The 19,392-nt window shown below is 48.8% G+C and overlaps 1 protein-coding gene across 1 annotated transcript; it reads left to right on the plus strand.

Annotated features, from left to right (window-relative positions):
- The first annotated feature begins 909 nt into the window (after positions 1–909).
- Positions 910–17,091, plus strand: LOC143428212 (uncharacterized). The gene is made up of 6 exons (XM_076902934.1): positions 910–1,037; positions 1,774–2,775; positions 2,857–3,012; positions 14,253–14,445; positions 15,515–15,822; positions 16,563–17,091. Exons 1-6 carry the CDS (start codon positions 1,026–1,028, stop codon positions 17,043–17,045), a joined length of 2,154 nt encoding a protein of 717 aa, XP_076759049.1. The 5' UTR covers positions 910–1,025; the 3' UTR covers positions 17,046–17,091.
- The last annotated feature ends 2,301 nt before the right edge of the window (positions 17,092–19,392 follow it).

A 19,392-nucleotide genomic window follows, 5' to 3' on the forward strand; every position in this document is an offset into this window, starting at 1 on the left:
TGTGCACGGGGACCCATGGGGGATCCGTGAAAGGGAGGATGTCTCGAGTGCCGCGCGAACTCGTGTTCCCCGCGTGGCATTGACAGGATAAAGGAACAGGATCAATTTAGTGGCGTTAATCGCCGCTACGATTACTTACTTAAGCTGCTCCATTGGGTTTTACGAGCAGCTGCGATAATTACATTATATTAAGAGGGACCGTTAAGTGCAATTGGTGGAATTGTGGTATATTCTTTGTTGGATTCTTAGGAAATACTCGCTAAATATGTTCTCCATTACAACTTAAGGATAAGAGATAAATCGTGTATCTGATCAGTCGATACTTGTCGAAGTAGAGAGAACACTTTCTTTCTTGAGAATACTCGCTAAATGTGTTCTCCGATACAACGAAAGATAAGAGATAAACTTTCTATCCGATCAGTCGATGCTTGTCGAAGCAGAGAAAACACTGCAGAAATACCACAGTTCCATCTAATAGCAATTAAAAAATTCGCAATCCCTTCTATCCGTCTCGAAGCTCGAATCGAAGTTATTTACCGTCCTCTGAACACGGAAACAGCGCGCGTTAAAAGAGGAGTCGAAGACCATCGAGTACCATTACGAAGACCGTTTCATCCTCCCCAGCCAATTCGATTCTTTCGAGATGTTCCTCCTGGAACTGGTATACGGTGTATCTCATTACAGAAAACACGGACCTAGTTCCGGGGAAGACGCGAGGCAGCGGGAAAATCAGCGGAGGGAAAGAAGTGGAGAAAACGGCGAAAAAGAAGTGAAACTCGACGATGATGGAGGACAAAGAAGAAGCGGAGGGCGTAGCGAGTGGATGCCGGATCCCGGATCGAAGGTACCGCGTATTCGACCCGAGTATTCGGTGAACGGATCCGCCTGTCCTTCGACCAGTCCTCCTGGCACGGCCCCTCCGCCATCTATATAAGTCAAAACCAGATCGGAAGCAAGGTGCACAGGCCGAACAGTCCTTCGTCGAGCAAGGAGGTTCGCGGGAATACACGCTAAACGATCGCACGATGCAGCAACTGGTGAGCGACACACTTCAACATTGATTCTATACTCGAGTTGAACAGTAGATCGTGTAACATTTAGAACAGTTCGTCTAGTTCGGTTAACCAGGCTGGGTTCTCGATTATTTCTCGCGAAGAACGGAGAACTATTCGAATTCTGCGGTCACAGCAGGTCGAGGAAAATGATCGTAGGACGGATCTCTTCGAAATGTGCGATTCGAACCCGTGGTCCCATCGCCTTGAAAGTCGGATGTCCGTCTTCACGGCTCGGAATCAATGCCAGGGAGAACGCGGAGGCTCTAAAAGCGACGTTTTCATCTTCACGCGCTGCTCGACCGCGTCCTTGCGGACCTCTAACAGCCACCACTCGCGGCCACTCGTTCGTTTCTTATTGGATCGTAAAGAGATACCCGGTCTCATGCAAGTATAAACTCACCCCCTTCGACGCGACCGGAATACGTTCGTAAAATTCGACCGACGATCCGTCGGATCGTCAACCTTGAAAGGTTCTCCGTACCATTTCCTCGAGACGTCGAAACTGACGCGTTCCTCCACGGTTTCATCGTCGAGAAAAAGATTTTGACCGATAAATTTTCATCCTCTAAACTGAAATTTCATCTCGACTATAAAAACGAAGCACAAAATAGCTAAACGATATTGTTCTAATCTCGTAGCTGCTCGTAGACAGCAAAAGTTAGCTCGTAACTACCTCTAGTTAAGAGTAAGCGATTAAAGACCATCGTTCTGCTTCCAGATTCCACTTCTCATGGCTTTAAGCCTAGCCTCAGGCGGCGAATTGAACCTGCTCCCGTACGCGTACCTGTCGAGCCCGCTTTCGGTGTACAACCAGTTCCAGAACACGAGGACAGGCGAGCACGCGTTCAGTTACGCTGGCGGCCCATCCGCGAAAGAAGAAATCAAAACCGCCGACGGTGTTCTACGAGGCTCCTACAGCTACATAGACGCGAATGGACTGCTCCAATCGGCCTTCTACGTCGCGGACGATGGCGGTTTCCGGGTAGCAGCCACGAATATCCCTTCAGACAGCAACGTGGAGGCGGAAGGAGCTCACATCTTGCTCGCCAGAAGCGCGAACCCCGTGGAGAACGCGAAGGAAGCGGAGAACGCGAACCTCAGTCGCAGGAGGCGTAGTTTGGAGGATTCCGTCGCTCAAACGGGGCAAGAGACTGAGAATCGTGAAAAACGCGAAGAACAGACTTCAACGGAAGCCTCTACCACTCAAACTCCCTCTTCGACCAGCGAAGTTCCTCAGAGCGACGCGATCCAAAATGCAGCGTACAGACTGGTGGATCCGCGAGCGCTGGATCTGGAGAAATACGAGGCCAAGGGGAAGCTGCTCGAACTGCAGCCGATACTGCCTCTGCAAGCTGTATTGGGAGATCTGCCCCTACTGTCACGATCGCCCACCTACCACGAGAACCGTATAGAATTGCACAAGGAGCTGGGCATCGAGGGACCTAAACCCAAAGACGCTGTCAAGATAGACCCTGAGCCACTGACCATCGTCCAACCCTCACCCACGGCTCTTCCAGTCGCTTCTACTGTTATCGCTCAAGAGATACCTCAGCCTGTGATTGCCCAGAAAACCCTGTCCGTCATCCCAGCTGCTCATTCAGCTTCGTCGACCATCTCGATCTCCAGCCACGGCGTCAGCCAGATTCACGGACCATCCGCCGTCGCCAAGGAAGCTGTGACGGTCATACCTGGTGTCATCGCTAAGCAGAGCATCCCCATAGCCGTGGAGAAGAAGCAGATACCCATCGCAACGCCAGCAGTCATCAAGCAATCCTTGCAACTGGTACCACTCGGTAACGAGGTAGCCAAAATTGGAACAGCCACGGTGACCACGTCGATCTCCAGCCATGGGGTCAGTCAAATTCATGGAAACTCGAAGCTGAACATCGATCCAACGTTGCTGATCAAGACTGCACCCATCGCACAGCTGCGTCCGATTTACAACGTACCCTTTTATGTTCTCCAGACACACGGAGTTTAATGGACAATTCTGATTGAGGATTTTTGGACACGTTATACGCGTCTTTTGGATGACGAATTAGTCCGCGAGATGAGTAGAAACTGCGAGGATAGCAGCGACCCCTCGTCCAGATAGAAACGCTTCTTTCGAGAGCTGGTTCATCGGGATGATCGGTCGCCTCGGTGTTAGCGAGCAATCGGCGCGAGTCTCGATCGGAGATCGGGTCGATAGCTCGCCCCACTGGCGCGCGTCCTTCTTTTTTCTCCTACACTTCGTCGCCCCTTCGTTCTTTGCATCGAGAATCGATTTGACTCTCGCTAAATTATTGCTTATTGTTCATGCTCGACAATAAAACTGATTTTTCCGCGGAACCAAGCGTGTGGCTGATCCTTATCCATCCTGCGAGTGGTCTAGTTTAATTGAGTTTATGGGGCCAACCGAGGGGCGTCGAGGGGTTGCTCTTGGAAATCATTTTTCGCCATTGTCTCGCGAGCACGATGAAAATTCCTCGAGCTCGCATGCTTCTATGGATAATCTTCATCCTTAGTTACTAGCATCCTCTATTCAACTCTCCATAGAACATACATATAAAAATACAATCCTCGAGGGAAACACAACGAAATCACTCGATAACATTCCTCAGAAACTTGCATAGAACCGCGAGAAAGACCCCCCACGGTATTCTCAATTAACAAAGTCCATAAAAATTCCTGGATACCCAGAACCATCCTCTACTATTCGAATAGCGGCTTCATCCGACAACCACGACGATAAGAAACGCGAGCCGTCAGTCTCTCGATAGCCAGGGCTCGAGGCTCGTCAAAATTATGCACACCGTTCATTAGAACAGCCGTTTTTGCCGTTTAAGTCCCTCGTACGAGGGTTCGTCGACCGGTTGGATAACGTTCGCCAATCGTCCAGCGTCCATTCTTCGCGTTCACCTGGCACGCGTCTCCGGTTTGCTCGTTTTTGACGAGAGTTTCCAACGGGGCGGCTCGACGCTCGCCGTTCGCCAGGCTTCCCGTGGGAAGCGCGCCGCGCACCCTTGACCTTGAACGCCGTTCGACCGCCCATTATCCCGGAATATATTACGACATTAAAGCGCGCGTGTCCGAGGAGAGGTCGTGGATTAGTCGCGGCTCTCTCTTTTCCACGCGAGGATCGCTTTCGATCCGCCAGTTGACGAGGGATCTTCCTCGTACGGTTCCGGATTCTGCAGGAGTGAATCTGCGGTTTAATGATCGCCCTCGTGGGATTGCAGCGTGTTTCATGGGCGCGAACGTTGGTGTTTGCATCACGATCGATTTGGGCTATTTCAAGGGTTGGTTTTTAGGAATTTGGGGTGGTTCGTGTATTTTCAGTGCGTGAAATATATGTACAGTATGTGTTTAGAGATTATTTAGAGATGGGGGACAAATGAACGCGTACTGTCTGGTATCCGAGAAGTGGAACGTGATCCGCGAGTTCCTCGCCTCGAAACTTTCTTCGCGAGGGTATCAGAGTTCAGCGAATAATCAAATCGGGACACCGTGTACCTTGGCAGGAAAATTGAAGTTCTGGAAATAAGAAGCTTAACGTCGAACTACTTCCAAGTCAATTCCGCTAAACGAGGTATCCAGGACGACGTCAATCGCGCACACGCATACTTAGTGATATTGACGTACGGTACAATGCGTTTGCGTATGAATTTTTAAATTCTCTTTTCTAGAAGAACATTTAATCACACGCTGCGATAAACTGTTGAACTCGCCCCATCGATAAAACTAAGGGACCAAGATTCTCCCTTCCAATAACAAGATTCGAAACTTTCCCTCAGCAAAGAGGGGAAACTAAAAAGATCATCGGCAACTTCAATGCGAAACTCTTCTGGAAAATTAAAGAAAATCCATTCCCCCGTATTAGATTGTAAAACCCCTCCGTCGAAACTCTGAACCATCCCTCGATTACTGCGACATAACTCATCGTCGAGACCAAAAGTCCAATCCACCCCGTTAACGAAATTAAAAACACCCTTCGAACAAGAGTTAGACGCTGAACAGAGACCTGGCGTCACTTCCGTGAAACTGCCACGAAACTATTTCCAAGCTTCGTCTCGGTAAGGAGATATCCCCCAGCAGCTACAGGCGAACTTTCGAAATCCCATCTCGCGTCGTACGCGATTAATTTAAAATTCCTGGTTGCTGAGAGGAAAATGAAAAATCTTCTCGATCCGACTGTCTCGTCGCGGTTAACGTAAAAGGGGAGGGAAAGGACCGTCGTAACTGGCCCTCGTCCATTGAGCAGAACCGAACGACCTTACTCAGCGGTTGGACGTCACTCAGAAGTTACGAAACACAGTCTCGAGCTTGGCGCACCGTCCGGGAAACCTTCGCGGCGCGAGGAGGCGGCGGGAAAAGGCCGAAGAATCCGGATCACCTTCCAGCCAAGTCAAGTGCACGAGGTGAAGGAACTCGGGCCAGATGAGAGCCGCGATTAAGCCGCGGTATCCGCGCGGCGTATCTCTTAATACGCGTCGAAGCTCGCGGTCGCGGTTGTCCGCGCGCGCGTTCGACACGCCGCTCGAACGGAACCCGTTTCCACCGCGCGAGCCGCGTGGGCGTGCCGTGATGGACGAGCCGCGGAAACCCTTATGGATCGTGCCCAAGGATCGATAAAAATCGTCTCGTTATCGAGCGATCTGCCCAACCCCCTTCTCGCGCCCCCTATCGCTTTCGATACCGCGGTTTTCATTTTTTCGAACGACTACAGTTTTTGATAATATCGCTGTAGATTATCTGGCGTTTTCGAGTTCGAAGAATTCATTAGATAATCGTGGATTGTATCGTGGGTGTTATTTTAAGTTTTCCAATTGAAACGAAAGTGGAATCTGAGTTTCGAGTATCGCGAACGCGAACCAGAGAGGTATAAATGGCGAGGAATAAGACTGTAATGGGTAATAAAATCGAAAAATGTAGTACGACCGGCAGTTCTGTTCTGTGAAAATCGTCGATCCTGTTCCGGGAAATAATCCTGGCGATATTTCGCGTCGTTATCCCGCGGCGAAATAAAATTACGCCTAATTGCGAGTAATTTACGTTCACGTGATGTACAGACTGCTTCAATTCTACAGGTCCATTTCGCACTCGTAGCTCCATGATGGCTCCTCAGGGTTCATTCGACGCGTTACTTCGATCCATTTAAGAAAAAAAAATCTCCATTCATATCGTGTATCAATGTTCCACGCGATTCTCGCGATTATTCTAGTTTCAAAGGGAATTCGATGGTCACTGCTTCAATTCTACAAGTCCATCTCACACTCGTAGCTCCATCATGGTTCCTCAGGGTTCATTCGACGCGTTACTTGGATCCACTTGAGAAAAAAAAGTCCTTATTCATATCGTGTATTAATGTTCCACGTGATTCTCGCGATTATTCTAGTTTCGAAAGGAATTCGATGGTCACTGCTTCAATTCTCCAGGTCCATCTCGCACTTGTAGCTCCATCATGGCTCCTCAGGGTTCATTCGACGCGTTACTCGGATCCACTTAAGAAAAAAAAAGCCTCCATTCATATCGTGTATCAATGTTCCACGTGATTCTCGCGATTATTCCAATTTCGAAGGGAATTCGATGGTCTGCGATCTTTGAGAGGAACTGTAGCGCGACACTTGAAATTCCCGTGGCGAGGTCCGCGGCATTGAGAAGGTTAGGTGCGCGTGTCTCCACGGGCCCCCATTTTTCTCCGACCGGTTACTGTTACTTTACGGGGCCCGCGAATGATACTGCTGGGTCTGGCCAAGACGACGAAGGCGGAAAGGAACGACGATTCGCGATAATAGATACGTCCGACGTGCCACGCCGATAAAACCAGGGGCGTGCGTTACGAGAACGCGTGGCGATAGTTCATCGCCTCGATAACAGGAAGCGTAACAACGATTTCGGGGGGCAAAAATTCGAATTCCACGATCCTGCTCCCGGATACTGTGAACCCTTTTTCGATTCGTATCCTCGTGCTCGCAGACTCGCCTTAAATCACCGCTCTAAAGTCGCATTTATCGCCACAGCCATTTTTTCTACCAGTCAATGTATATCCTTTTACGAAGTTGTCTTATTTAAACGGACGACCAGTCCACTGTTTTTAGCCTGGCAACGAGCGCTTTGTATTCCCAGCTGTTTTTAGAGCCGGGTACAACGATGGAATTGGAATTGTAAAGTGTGAATGCGAACGGGAATTCTGTCGCGCTGCACCCTTTTACGAGATCCACGTTCCCCCTCGATGCTCTCGTTGCGTTTCAGGGATGGTGTATATTTTTTCGTTAGATCAGGGAGAGATGGAAATGAAGTTTTATGTGTCTCGTTGGTTTCAGCGTCGCTTGAACGTGGATTCGAGCGGTTCTGGGTTCTCGTGGGACGATAGAGCGAACCAGGAAGCTTGATCCACGGTTGCTCTCGCAATTAATCCATTATCGGTGAATGAAAATTAGCTGTAAAGTCGTGTCCGTGCCTCTCTCGCGCGATAGCGACGCCCACGCGAATAGGGGATGGCGGCGCGTGAACTGTTTTGTCAATCGGGTCGCACCTAAGTTTCCTCGAGGACGACGCCTCGTTAACATATCGCGAAACTGATCTGGCTTCTCGTTCTCGAACTTCCTTCTCGCTTCTCTGGCGAGTATCAGGTCGGAATTGCAAGATAATCGCACGAAAATGTCGCTCTGAACGAACGTCTTCATTTTTCTTCGAAAAAAGGAACAAGTATAATATTCGACGCTTCGATTGAAGTTCGACGACTTCCGGAGGATCGTTCAAGGGCAGCGCGAGCAATAAAACGATCCCAAAGGTACGTCGAGACCCATTCGAAGCATCGAGTTTTTCTTTGAATCGCTCGAGAAAAAGCGTTCCATTCCGGGACCAAAAAAACGCGAACGTTTCCTCGAGATCTCGACAGTGTGGGGCTCGAGGAAACCACTACATCATACGTTTCACAAAAGTGCATTCACCAGGGTATTCGCGCGTCTTACGAGGGGACGCATCGATACGTTACCCGAGGATCGAACACTTTTCGACATCCTCGAACGTGAAGATGTATCGCGCGAATGTTCACTTGAAATCCTTTTTACAGAAAAAGGTGGCATTTCGTAGAAATACAAGAACTGTACGTAGCGTTCGCTGCGTATATTTAATTCGCGTGAATCAGCCAGGCAATTACAATGGGGTCCCTAATTAGGCGCAACCGGTAGGTCGCAATCGATCGATAAACAGCGCGAATCCACGATTCCCGTGAACCGGCTCGTGAATCACGATCGTTGCCACCCCCCGTGTACGATCGTGTGTAGTACAAGGAAGAACGAACGGCCGATCCGCGATTACAACGGGGGGCTAACTAACGATTCCATTTGCTGATTGGCCGACTGGCCGCGCGAACTTTTCTCCGCTGACGCCCACGAAGAGGCATCCGTACGCGATAAACCGCAAGGTTACCAGCCACGACCGCGGAACAATTAAGATCGATCGTAGCCAAGCGAACATTTTTTCCTTTTTTCCTCTACTTTTCACCCTCTGCGGAAGATTCAGCTGGAAATCGTCTTTTTCAATCGACCTCGCGAGATAGAGAGAAGTTCCAAAGATGGTTGGTTGGATTCTGTTCCAAAGGGAGATTTGATGAGGATCGCGCATAATGGAGGAGGTAATCTGGTTTTCGAACGTTCGACGGGAAGCGTTTCGAGGAAGTTCCAGCGAAATATGAAATAAACTTCGCTGGCGGATACGCGGAGGAATCGAGGCGATGGGAATGAAAAGTAAATTTCTAGGCGAGAGGCGAGTAGGAGAATAGGAATAAATAGGAATTATGCAGATAGAGAGGACGAGGTCAGGTATCGAGGAGGCAAGAATTTTTCTGCCGCCCCGCGATAAGAACTACTCCGAATGTAAATTTCTACAAATAGAAGTTAGAGTCTCGTTAGAGTCTTTGGAACGGTTCGATTCTTCGAAGCGTCGATTAAGATGTATTCACCACCCCGCTCGCAGAACCTTCCACGAGTTCGATTAAAGTAAGGGGATTAAAGCTCGTCGAGAGAACCCGATCCTTCATCGAGAAATCAAACAGAACGATGAAAATAACGCTGAAAGAAGGCAGCAGAGTCCAATCGATAAACAGATCCGTAAAAAAAGCGGCGAACCTTTTCGTTCACCGAATGACCATCCATCAAATCACCTGTACCGCCACCCCCAAACCTCAGCTGCGTTGAAAATCGGCCAGAAAACTGAACAAACCGCTAAACAGCCTGGCGATCGATCCTTCTATCAGTCTCGCGCACGTTCGCTGTCCTTATCGAGCTGCGAAACGTCCGAATTTATGGCGTATTATTCGAAATAATCGTAAATCATCGGGGGTGAGCGCGAGAAGGGGTGGTTCGGGACGCGGAGGGCGCTGGCGGGCGAAAAATATTCGTTTTGGCGGACGTTCTCTCTGTAAATCAACAGCCGCGGGTTTTTCGACGGAACCAGTCGACTTCCGTGCACGGAACCGCTGATCGATTCCGCGTTCGACCGCTCGAAATGCTCGCGTTGGTTTCTTCCGTGGCGGAGGGGCTCGCAAGAAAAATCTTGGACGCCATAGAAGGCCACGCCACGCTCGGACGATTCCACCGCGACCGAATAATGGTCCCCGCTCGCTCGCGCGGCTCTCTTGTAAGTATGCCCATTTTTTCCAGCGGTAACGCGCTGCGTGAACGCTGGAAAAGGGCCGCGAATGGCCCTTCCCCGCTGTTGTTCCACAATTTTTCGCATTGCCTTCCATTTTTTCGATTCGAGCCCCTGCATCGTTCCTTGGCTTGTTTCAAATAGTCTCTAAAGGAAGACTCGAGGGTTTTCCAAGCAGTTTCGCGTCTGGAAAAATTCCTTCTAGTCGATTCTTTTTATTTATTTTCAGTTCAAGAGGTACGTTGTAATTTGTAGTTTCTTATTGAAAAATGTTTTAGAGGGTCCCAGGTATATCACGCGAGAAGTATTCCAGAGGACGGAGGAACTTGTATTTTATACGGAATTTTATACGATTCGAGCAAAGTCGAGGTTTACTGGCTCTGAAGGCAAAGTCAGGAAATATTTCTATATTTCAGGCAAAGGTTCGGAGTCGGAACGTTCCGATATGAAATCGTGTTATGCACTTCCGAAGAAAGTATATCCTGCCTCGCTGCTGAGTTCTCAGCTTTTTCCTGTTACGCTCCAACAGGTACCGGGCACTAAGAAGTTTCGCGGAATTCCCAGAAATTTTTCATGTCCCTCGTAATCACTGGCGCTCGATCGTTCTGCATTTTTAACGACCCCCTCGTATCGCGCGTGATTCCAAAAATTGCGACGCTCGAGAGGGACGTTGGAGTTTTCGAGCGAAATCGTCCCAGAATCGGCAACAATGGCGGCGAATTACGTTCGACGGGACCGAGCTACCGACGTTCTCCATCCCTTTGCCTTTGTTCGCCACTCGAACCACGCGCTCGCCCTTACGCCACGGCGTCGTACGATTTATGCCAAGCTTTTACGAGGGCCGCTCGTAATTTTCACCTGGCGAATTTTTCTTTACGATATACCCGGTGCCGATTCGACTGGAGGATCGCGAGCTGGCCTACAGTTCCATATACAGCGACGCGCAAAAGTCTCGAGCCTGTACGAGCGACGCAGATGTTCCACGATTTAACGTGGCTATCAAAGTCTTGTAGCGAGCGATTTTTAGCGTTCCTTCGAGCTATTTTTTTTATACCCAACGTACTACAATCTTTAAGCTTCTTCCCTTTAAATCTCATCGACTTTATAGACTCTTTCCCTTGGTCCAACGCAGTCGTTAAATGAAAGTTTACCTTTATACTTCATGTCTGACGCAAATGCAAGCTTGTCTACTTAAATACGAGAGGAGCGTGGATTAATCACTGTCGTTCGACGGAAATGGCGAACTCTCGACGCGAACATCGAAGACTTTTGCGCAACGTTGTATGCACGCGTGCCCACGTGGGTTCGTGTCCGCGTACGAGGCACCGCGAGGGAAGAGAGGAAGGCAACAGATAGACCGACAGGTTACGAAAAAATATCGTTAAGAGGCACGCAGCGAAGGGATTATTTCTGGCAGAGGAGTTTTACGAGCGGAACGCTTATTGACGCGCAATAAAGACGTCGGTTCGGACCTTTGCAAGCTCGTAATTTCGAGGCCCGCTTAAGAGGACAATTACCGCTGCGTCTGCGCTAATTGAGATCGCGTTGCAGAACGACGCCAGCTAATCCAATTATATTTAACTTCCCCAGCGAAGATTAATCTTCTTTCGATCTCGAACGATGCGAATCTCATTTGTAACTACTTCACCTACGGATTACAAGATCTTGCTAAAAATCGTTGAACAAATTAAAATAGATAAGACAAACTTTGTCTCCTGTAAAAAGGATGTCGTTCAGAAATTTAATCTACCCTATGTGTATTTCTCTATCGTGAAAACATCGACGCGATAGAAGAGAAGGAACAAGAAAAAGAGGATGAAGGACCAAGAAAAATCAACGATCTTCGTGGCGTACGAGCGACGCAAGATGCTCTCGAAGGCAGGGAAGTTGATACGACGAGCGTAAAGAGAAGAAACGAGAAAAAGGGGAAGAAGAACCGAGAAAAATCGGCGATCTTCGTGGCATACGAGCGACGCAAGATGCTCTCGAAGGCCGGGAAGTTGATACGACGAGCGTAAGGCTCGCGAGCGTAACGAGTTGATCAATTCCATCGGCGTCTCGCTGAGGACGCGCAACAAGTCGCCGTCCGCGAGGATTTTTCATCCACCCCGTTGGCCACGTGGGCGGCTCGCGACGCTTTTCACCTCGCCAGTAAACGCGGTGTGCCCCGTTTACGAGCACCGCGGGAACGGTCGTTCCAGCGGCAAGTAGAAACCGCGTGGACGCCTCGCGGATTCGTCCTCGCGCTCTGGGAGCCTCGCTCCAGCTGGGCGCCCCGCGGGTCGCTTAAATAAAGTTGGAGCATTCCGTCGTGCGTGGCTGTTCGCGAGGAAGAGAGGCAGACAGAGAGACGAGGAGATCGAGGGTGTCTTCTGAGAATGAACGCCGTGGTAAATGTGCCTGTTCTCTGAAAGTAGAAACTGTGAATGCGAACACGTGATTCTCGAGCGATCGATGTCTGAAGTTTGTTCAAACCTGAAGTGCGATTGGTAACGTCTTCTATTAGAGAAGCTTCATTCCATAAGCTGAATCCATGTACGGTTCCAAGATTCCATAGAGTAGAATATTTCTCTAGTGACAAGTAGTGATAATCTTCGCATCCTGTGAAAGGAAATCCAAGTAAACTAAAAGAATGTCGCAATCCCTCATTGTACTATTGCAAGATTCCTGTGGGTGTGCTATCCAAGAAGATTCTCAAAAAGTGAATCACACCTCGTCGCACGCCAACAAAGTACCTTCTCTCAAACCGATCACTAATTGAACATACTATTGAACTAACAATTTGAAATATAAATCTTCTAAAAAAATCTACTCGCAGCCATCGACAATGAATCAACGTGTATCCCCGTCGTTCGCGCGAAACGCAACAATCGACGCGCGACTCCCAAACCATAACATTCCTTAATATTTTTCCGCGAGCGCACAAGGATCCATCGACCATTGTCCAGCCGCGACCATCCACCTACCGTCAGCCAGAACCGTCGAGCATGGATTAACGACTGCCGCTCCCTTCGTGTCGAAGGAAACGCGAGTCGACTCGGGTTCAGAGGTGGCGACGGGACGGCGTGTCCGGAGCAGAAAACGAGCATCCCCAGGCTGGAATGGCCCCTCGGATCGACGCCCGGTACCACGGCCAATAAACATTGATTTATCGGCCTGGAAATCGAACTCGGGGTGATTTGTGATCCGCCGCGCGATCCTCCGTGGTGGCTCTCGCGGGTGCCCCACAGGGCCCCGTAGGGCCCGCCAACCACTGCGATGGAGGGGGGGCCGCGTACGTACGCCACGCTATATAAGAGGGCGTACTGGAGAGCTCACACTCTCATAATCGTTAGCGAAGGCACACTGGGATTATCCGACGCGAGGACAGGGAAAACTAGCGCGGGAAACGTTTCAGAACGCATCGAGAGATATCCATGGCGTACGGAAGGTATCGACTGGTCACGATGGCGAACATGATAATCGTGAGTGGATTATGTATTGTGTCGGTTCTTTTCAACGGATCGATTTATTCGAGAGTTTCTTTTTTTTCGATCGTAGCTTTTGAAACGATGGGTTTAATAACGAACGAATCGTCTGGGGAAATAGTGCGGACAATTGGATCGAGAGGCAATTTTAAGCGGCGCGAAACTCTGAACGCCAAGGGGTGGATTCGCAATTCGAAAGTAGTTTACAAGGGGCGCGTGCGAGGCGAGGCGCGGCTGCGACGAGGCGTAAATAAGGGAAGTTTAATCCGGCCTTGTCACGGTTGTCATCTAATTTCCAAGTTTTACGAAGCTGCTCCCTGCAAGATGCAATCTCAATTAGTCCGCGTGAATCGGCCTTCGAACTCGGGGGAACTTTTAAACCTGCCCCCATCCCGTTTGTGTCCCGTTGCTCGCACATATCGCACCTCGTCTCTGTCTGAAATCCCTCGTAGCTTCACTTCGTTACCTCACTTTCTTCGATTCTGCCCTTTCACTTTCCTCGAATCGTTCCTCCACTTCTAATCGATTCTAGTTGAACCCACAGTTACTCTCGAAACGACTAAAAATTTCAATTCACTGGTAGCAAATGTTTCGACTTTACTTCGAATTAATCTGATCTCTTTCGAGTCGTGGAACGGTTAAACGTCCAGAACGGAAGTGGCGGGTTCTCCAGTGTTCTCGAGAGACTTCACGCTTTGCTAAAGTTCAGTGGCGTGAGGGACGATCTCGAATAATCTGCGAAGTAATCGACGAAAGCGTGAAACTTGGCCGTCGTCGACTACCACGGGGACGATTCGGGCGGAAGTTCCTCGACTGAACGGAAGTTTCGCGCGGGACGCGCTGTTAATGCTGGTAAACGCTTTCGTGGAATGCTCGCGGTCCATTCAACCTTGTATCGCTCGTTAACTATCGATTATCGAACCGTTTAATTGATTGCTCGTGGTTTCTTCCGCTTGAATGGACACGCAAGTTTCCTCTGGTCAATTTCTCGCCGCGTATACGTTCTTAATTATTTTTACCATGGTCCAGTTTTATCGATCGAGCAATTACACGAGATCGACGCAGGAATAATTAAGCTTCTCTCTTTTTTAAGGTGATTCTGTTAGCTGCTCTGTGCGGAGAGATAATCTGCACGCCGATCGCGAACGTTTGGCTGAGTCCTGTAGGATCGCTGACACCATTAAGGCAATACCACGTACAGGACGGATCTGGTGGATATCGTTATTCATTCACTGGACCGCATCACGCGAAATCGGAGTCCAGTTTAAACGGAATCACGCAAGGTGGTAAGTCGCCGCAATTACTCGCCCAAAGCGTTTGAATTCTTCATGGGAAATCCGTGGTTCGCCACCACCCGTGAATCTCCTCGACGCGCGCACGGGGGGATGAAAGCTATGGTCGGTTTAAATTTAATCGCGTAATACCCTTCAATATTACTTCCACACTTTTTTTCCAATTTCCCTACGATCCCCTTTGTGGAAATTATTTAACGAAGTGTCAGAGAAACGAATGAAATTACTTTTTCGCGAATTCCACCCGCTCAACGGGCGGGTGCAAAGGGAATCGATGGCGTCGAAAAAGAGAGTGAGTGACGTTTACCTTGATTACATTCGCGTATACCTGCGTGCGGATACATTTTTTTGCGAAATTCCCGCGGAACCAATCAATCTTCCCGATTCGAATGAAAAACCGAGATATTAAGGAGAATAATGTTTTCTCTTGATTAATTATTATGGAACGGCGGGGTATCGATCAATTCCCGAAAATTGTTGTCGACTATAAAGGGCGGAAAGGTGCCCAGCGTTGAAACGAAAATCGACAAGTTCATAGCCTGGCCGCATATCTCTCGGATGACTCGTAAAACCACGCGAATGGCACACATACCTTTCGTATACGCGCGTACGTCCCGAGATAGAGAGAGGGCTGCCCACGTCCGTCCGCGACCACTTTAGAAACCGATGATCGATGTGACGCAACGAACGCCCCTGCGATAGATCCATCTTCGCCATTCGAGGACTCGTGAACAATGCATGCCTCGTTCCTTTCCCCTGTCCTTTTCACCTTCTTGTCACCGTGTATGTACTACGCGTGTCTCCGCCGCTACCAACGATTGATGTTTGATTCATCGTTTGCGAAACGGAGACCCGCATAACGCAAACATCACTCTAGCTTTATTCGTCTCTTCGTCGATCTGCTGTTCGAAAAATATCAAACGACTTTACTTTACTGCGTTTGTGATTTTTATATTATTCATAAAGACTTTTTCCTTTTGGAAAAATAATATAATTTGAAGTGCGCGTAAAAGGTATTGAAGTTTTACGGATTTTAGTAGCGTTTTTTTTATTGGTTTCTTAGGTTACTCGTATATAGACGCTAATGGGGTGCTGCAGACAGTGACCTACACAGCGGACGATCAGAATGGGTTCAGAGTGAGCGCGAGTAATTTACCCCAGCCGCCGAAGAACGATCTACAAACGATCCAGGACACGCCAGAAGTGGCTGCGGCTAAGAAGGATCACCTGGAGGAGTTGCAGAAGTCGCAGCTGAGGGATCGCTCCAACTACCAATCGAATATTCTCTCTTACAAGATACTACCCTTGTACTACAGTTTCGCGCAACTGGGGAAGGATGGCGAGAAGAATTTGGCTGTTCGAGAAATCGCTGTAAGTGCTGTTGCAAGGAGATATCATTTTCCACAGTTTAATTAAAGATACCAAGCCTATCAGAATTATTGATAATTAAGAATAGAGAAAGTAAATCGTGAAAAAAGAAGGAACGTTCCTAGCTGAGAGGTTATTATATTTTTCCTCAATTCTCGCGTTTCACAGAGGAACAAAATTCACATACGGCGCAGAGCCACTTCAAAGTCATCCGTCCGAATGAAATTCGACTTTATTAACGTGCAACCACTTGCAGGAAACAGCACTCGCGTTGTTTTATATATATATGTATGTACATATGTGCGCTCGTGTGCACGCTCGAGCGGAATCGGTCCGCGGAGGGTGGTTTCCGCTCGTGCCCGCAAATTCCTATTTAACCCGCGCACGCGTTCGACATTTTATTAACATTGCGGTGAATACGAATTTCGGGACCCTCGCCACGTATCGAGTTTCCTGTTTGTCGCGTGGAATTTTCCCCTCCGCTTAATTCTCCAAAAACGAACCACTATTGATTGCCCAGAAACCTCTGGCGATATCCTCGAAGAGCATCGACGTTACGCTCGAACCACTATCGAATTAAGAAATCCGCTAATTATCACCAAAATTTCTAATATCATTCAGAAACGAAGAAATGAAAGTATTACAATTTTCAACTGGGAATATCCAAAGAAACCCAATCCTCGAAACATTCTAATTACCCTCGAAAAGTCGAAAAATGAAATGAAACCGTTCGTTTCTTTCAGCAAACCACCAAGAACCCATTTCTACTGCCAAGTTCCGAGGCGGAGAGGATCGAAGTACCAAAGCCAGACCCCAGCCTCTCGAAAATAAAACCCCCAACAACCGCGTCCCCCTCGTCGACTCGAACCAGCCAACAGCAGAACCACGATGGACAGCCGTCACAAGGGAATTCGTTGCCATTGGGCAAGCTAGTGTCCCTGGGCAGCGTTCAAAGGCCCGTGACCGTGTCTGCACCCTACTCAGTTCCGGTTCTGCCGTACAGACTGTTGCACAGCGCCCTTCATCACACCCAAGACTCCCTGGGACAATACGATTACACTTACACAGGCGATTCGAGCGCGAAGACCGAGTCCAGATCGTTGGACGGGACCACCAGGGGTGCTTACAGTTACATCGACCCGAACGGCGTCCTCCAGCAAGTTCATTACGTGGCGGACCATAATGGCTTCAGGGTGATGGCCACCAATCTGCCGGAAGCCAAGTAGACGAACGAATATCCGATCGTGCGAGATTGTTTCTCAGAGGCTCGAGGCTGGATGAATTTTCGCCCCCGTGAAATGGGAAAAGGGACTCGAGAAATTGTAATCGGTTTCGTTTCTTTCACTTTCAAGCTCTTACGGAGATTATCTTTAGACCTAGCGTGGAAAATAGTAGTCCGCGACGGTGGAAGTTTTCTCGTTCGTCTGGCAATGATTGGAAGCCGCCGTTTTCCATACCAGCTCGTCGTGGGACGATCAAAGGTGCTCGATAAATTCCGTTTCGCGTTGTCAGATCGCGAATTTCTTATCGCGGGGGGTAGTTGGCTGGTGAGGGGGTAATCAAACTTTCTGAATGCCTCTCGAGTTCGTTCCGCGCGGCCCCAGGTCCGCTGAACTAAAGGGAACGTACTTAATTCGCATTCGTATTACTCGTTTTTTCTTCCTCTCTTCTCTCTCTCTCCCTCTCTCTCTCTCTCTCTCTCTCTCTGAGTAAGCCAATTTACAATGCGAATAAATTATTTCATATACGACGAGACGTATCCCTCTACTATACCCCCTCTAATTTTAATTGAACAGAAAACAGAAAATCGAAATTTACGCTTTGCTACGTTTGCTAATTGAAATTCGAGGGAAATCACGTGGCTCGCGGTCGAAACTAAAATTTAGCCTTCCAGGTGAAAGGGTGAGTTACGCGCGTAAAGACATCGGCCGTCCGTTTGACCGGGTTGCATTCACAGGCGCAATTCCCATCGGAGCGTCGAGGGGGCTGTTTTATAAAAGCAGGCCACCCTTTGACTCGGTGAATTCGTTAATTTACTCAACAGCGGGTTTCCCGCCGCCCCTTGCGGGCCACCATCGATGGGATCACGTGGCCAGAGCCCTCGAAACCAGCCGGCTTTGAGGTCCGATCTGAAAATTTAATGGAACGACGAGAGAGCCTTGGGTACTGTTTGCGCGGATGCCTCGCCTGAACACAATGAGCGAAACGGACAACTTGCTTTGGTATCGCATCGTGCCGTGCGATCACGAGTAATTAACCAACGAGCTCTGTTCTCTCGTCTTGGACAACGTGCAGCGATTTGTGTAACAACGAATTAACCGATTAGATTTTTGCTCTGATTTTTCTATACCTGCTCGACTCGACATAAATTTCCATTTCGAGACGTTTGCACGTTAAATGACGCGATGAGTCGACACGCGACAATAGCTTAAATCTGTAGGCGTTAGAGAAGGCGATATTTTTAAATGTAGATAAAAATATCGCTGGTTCTGTCTATAACTAATACGTACCTGCGATTGATAACGGCCATGCCATCAGCTGGAAGCTTGAAATTGATCTAGACTACTCTATTTGGAAATTCTCCCGAACTCGTTCCCGATTTCAGTATTCTAAGAGGGAACGAATGTCTACGGGACGTCCAGCGAGTAATCATTCCCCAGAACGGATCAACGATCATGGATTTATTCGCATATTTATTCTTCCATTCGTTTCGTTACGTATTGTAGACGGTATATCACATAATACAATGAACCACGCCGATTTCCTACGTCCCTCTGTCCCTCCCTTAAGACGTTAGAGAGCGTTCCAACAAAGAATCGTGCAACACGGGACCCTCGCCAAACTCTCTCGCCACGAAACCACCCCCTTCTTGAAACAGCACCCACTCGCATTCTTAAATTTCCACCTTGCGCGCACCATCACATCCGTGTCCCCGTTACGCGTGCTACGAGACGCCCCTTAAAAAAAAAAAAAACTCACTCACACCCCTCGAACCCCATCGTCCATTCTCACAGCCGTCATCCAGACAGTCTTCGCTTGCGTATCCTCTTTTTCATTTTTTTTTTTTTTTTGTTTCATTTTTTCTTTTAATCAACAATTGATGATCTCTGAGAAGCAACCAGCGGCGACACAACCGATATCGCGCGGCTCAGCAAAGGCGATCGTTTACGCTATTATCACAAATAACCAACGAGGAACGGTAAAAAATCTACGGAAACAATGTGGCGGCAACAATGGCGGTTAGCTGAGAGGCCAGAGGGAACTTCGATCGCCAGACAACGGCTGCTGGCTACGGAAGATAACCAAAACCTAGCTTAACATAGGTCATGGTACACATAGATATCGACACGCATTTACGTTTACGTATTTAATTGGCGTCCCTAACTAAACCAGCGCCCGCCGTTTCCTCACCAACGCGTCGTCCTCGTCGAACGGCGGACGCGATATCGCCGCAGGTCCTCGCGCGCGCAAACCCCAAGACCCGCGAGAACGTAATCCTTAGCTATGTATATAGTTTAACGAAGTTGCGACCGCTGAAACGCACGGTAGTTTCACTTGGTGAGCGGTAAAGTG

This window comes from Xylocopa sonorina, chromosome 10, assembly GCF_050948175.1.
Source record: "Xylocopa sonorina isolate GNS202 chromosome 10, iyXylSono1_principal, whole genome shotgun sequence".
Taxonomy (NCBI): Eukaryota; Metazoa; Arthropoda; class Insecta; order Hymenoptera; family Apidae; genus Xylocopa; species Xylocopa sonorina.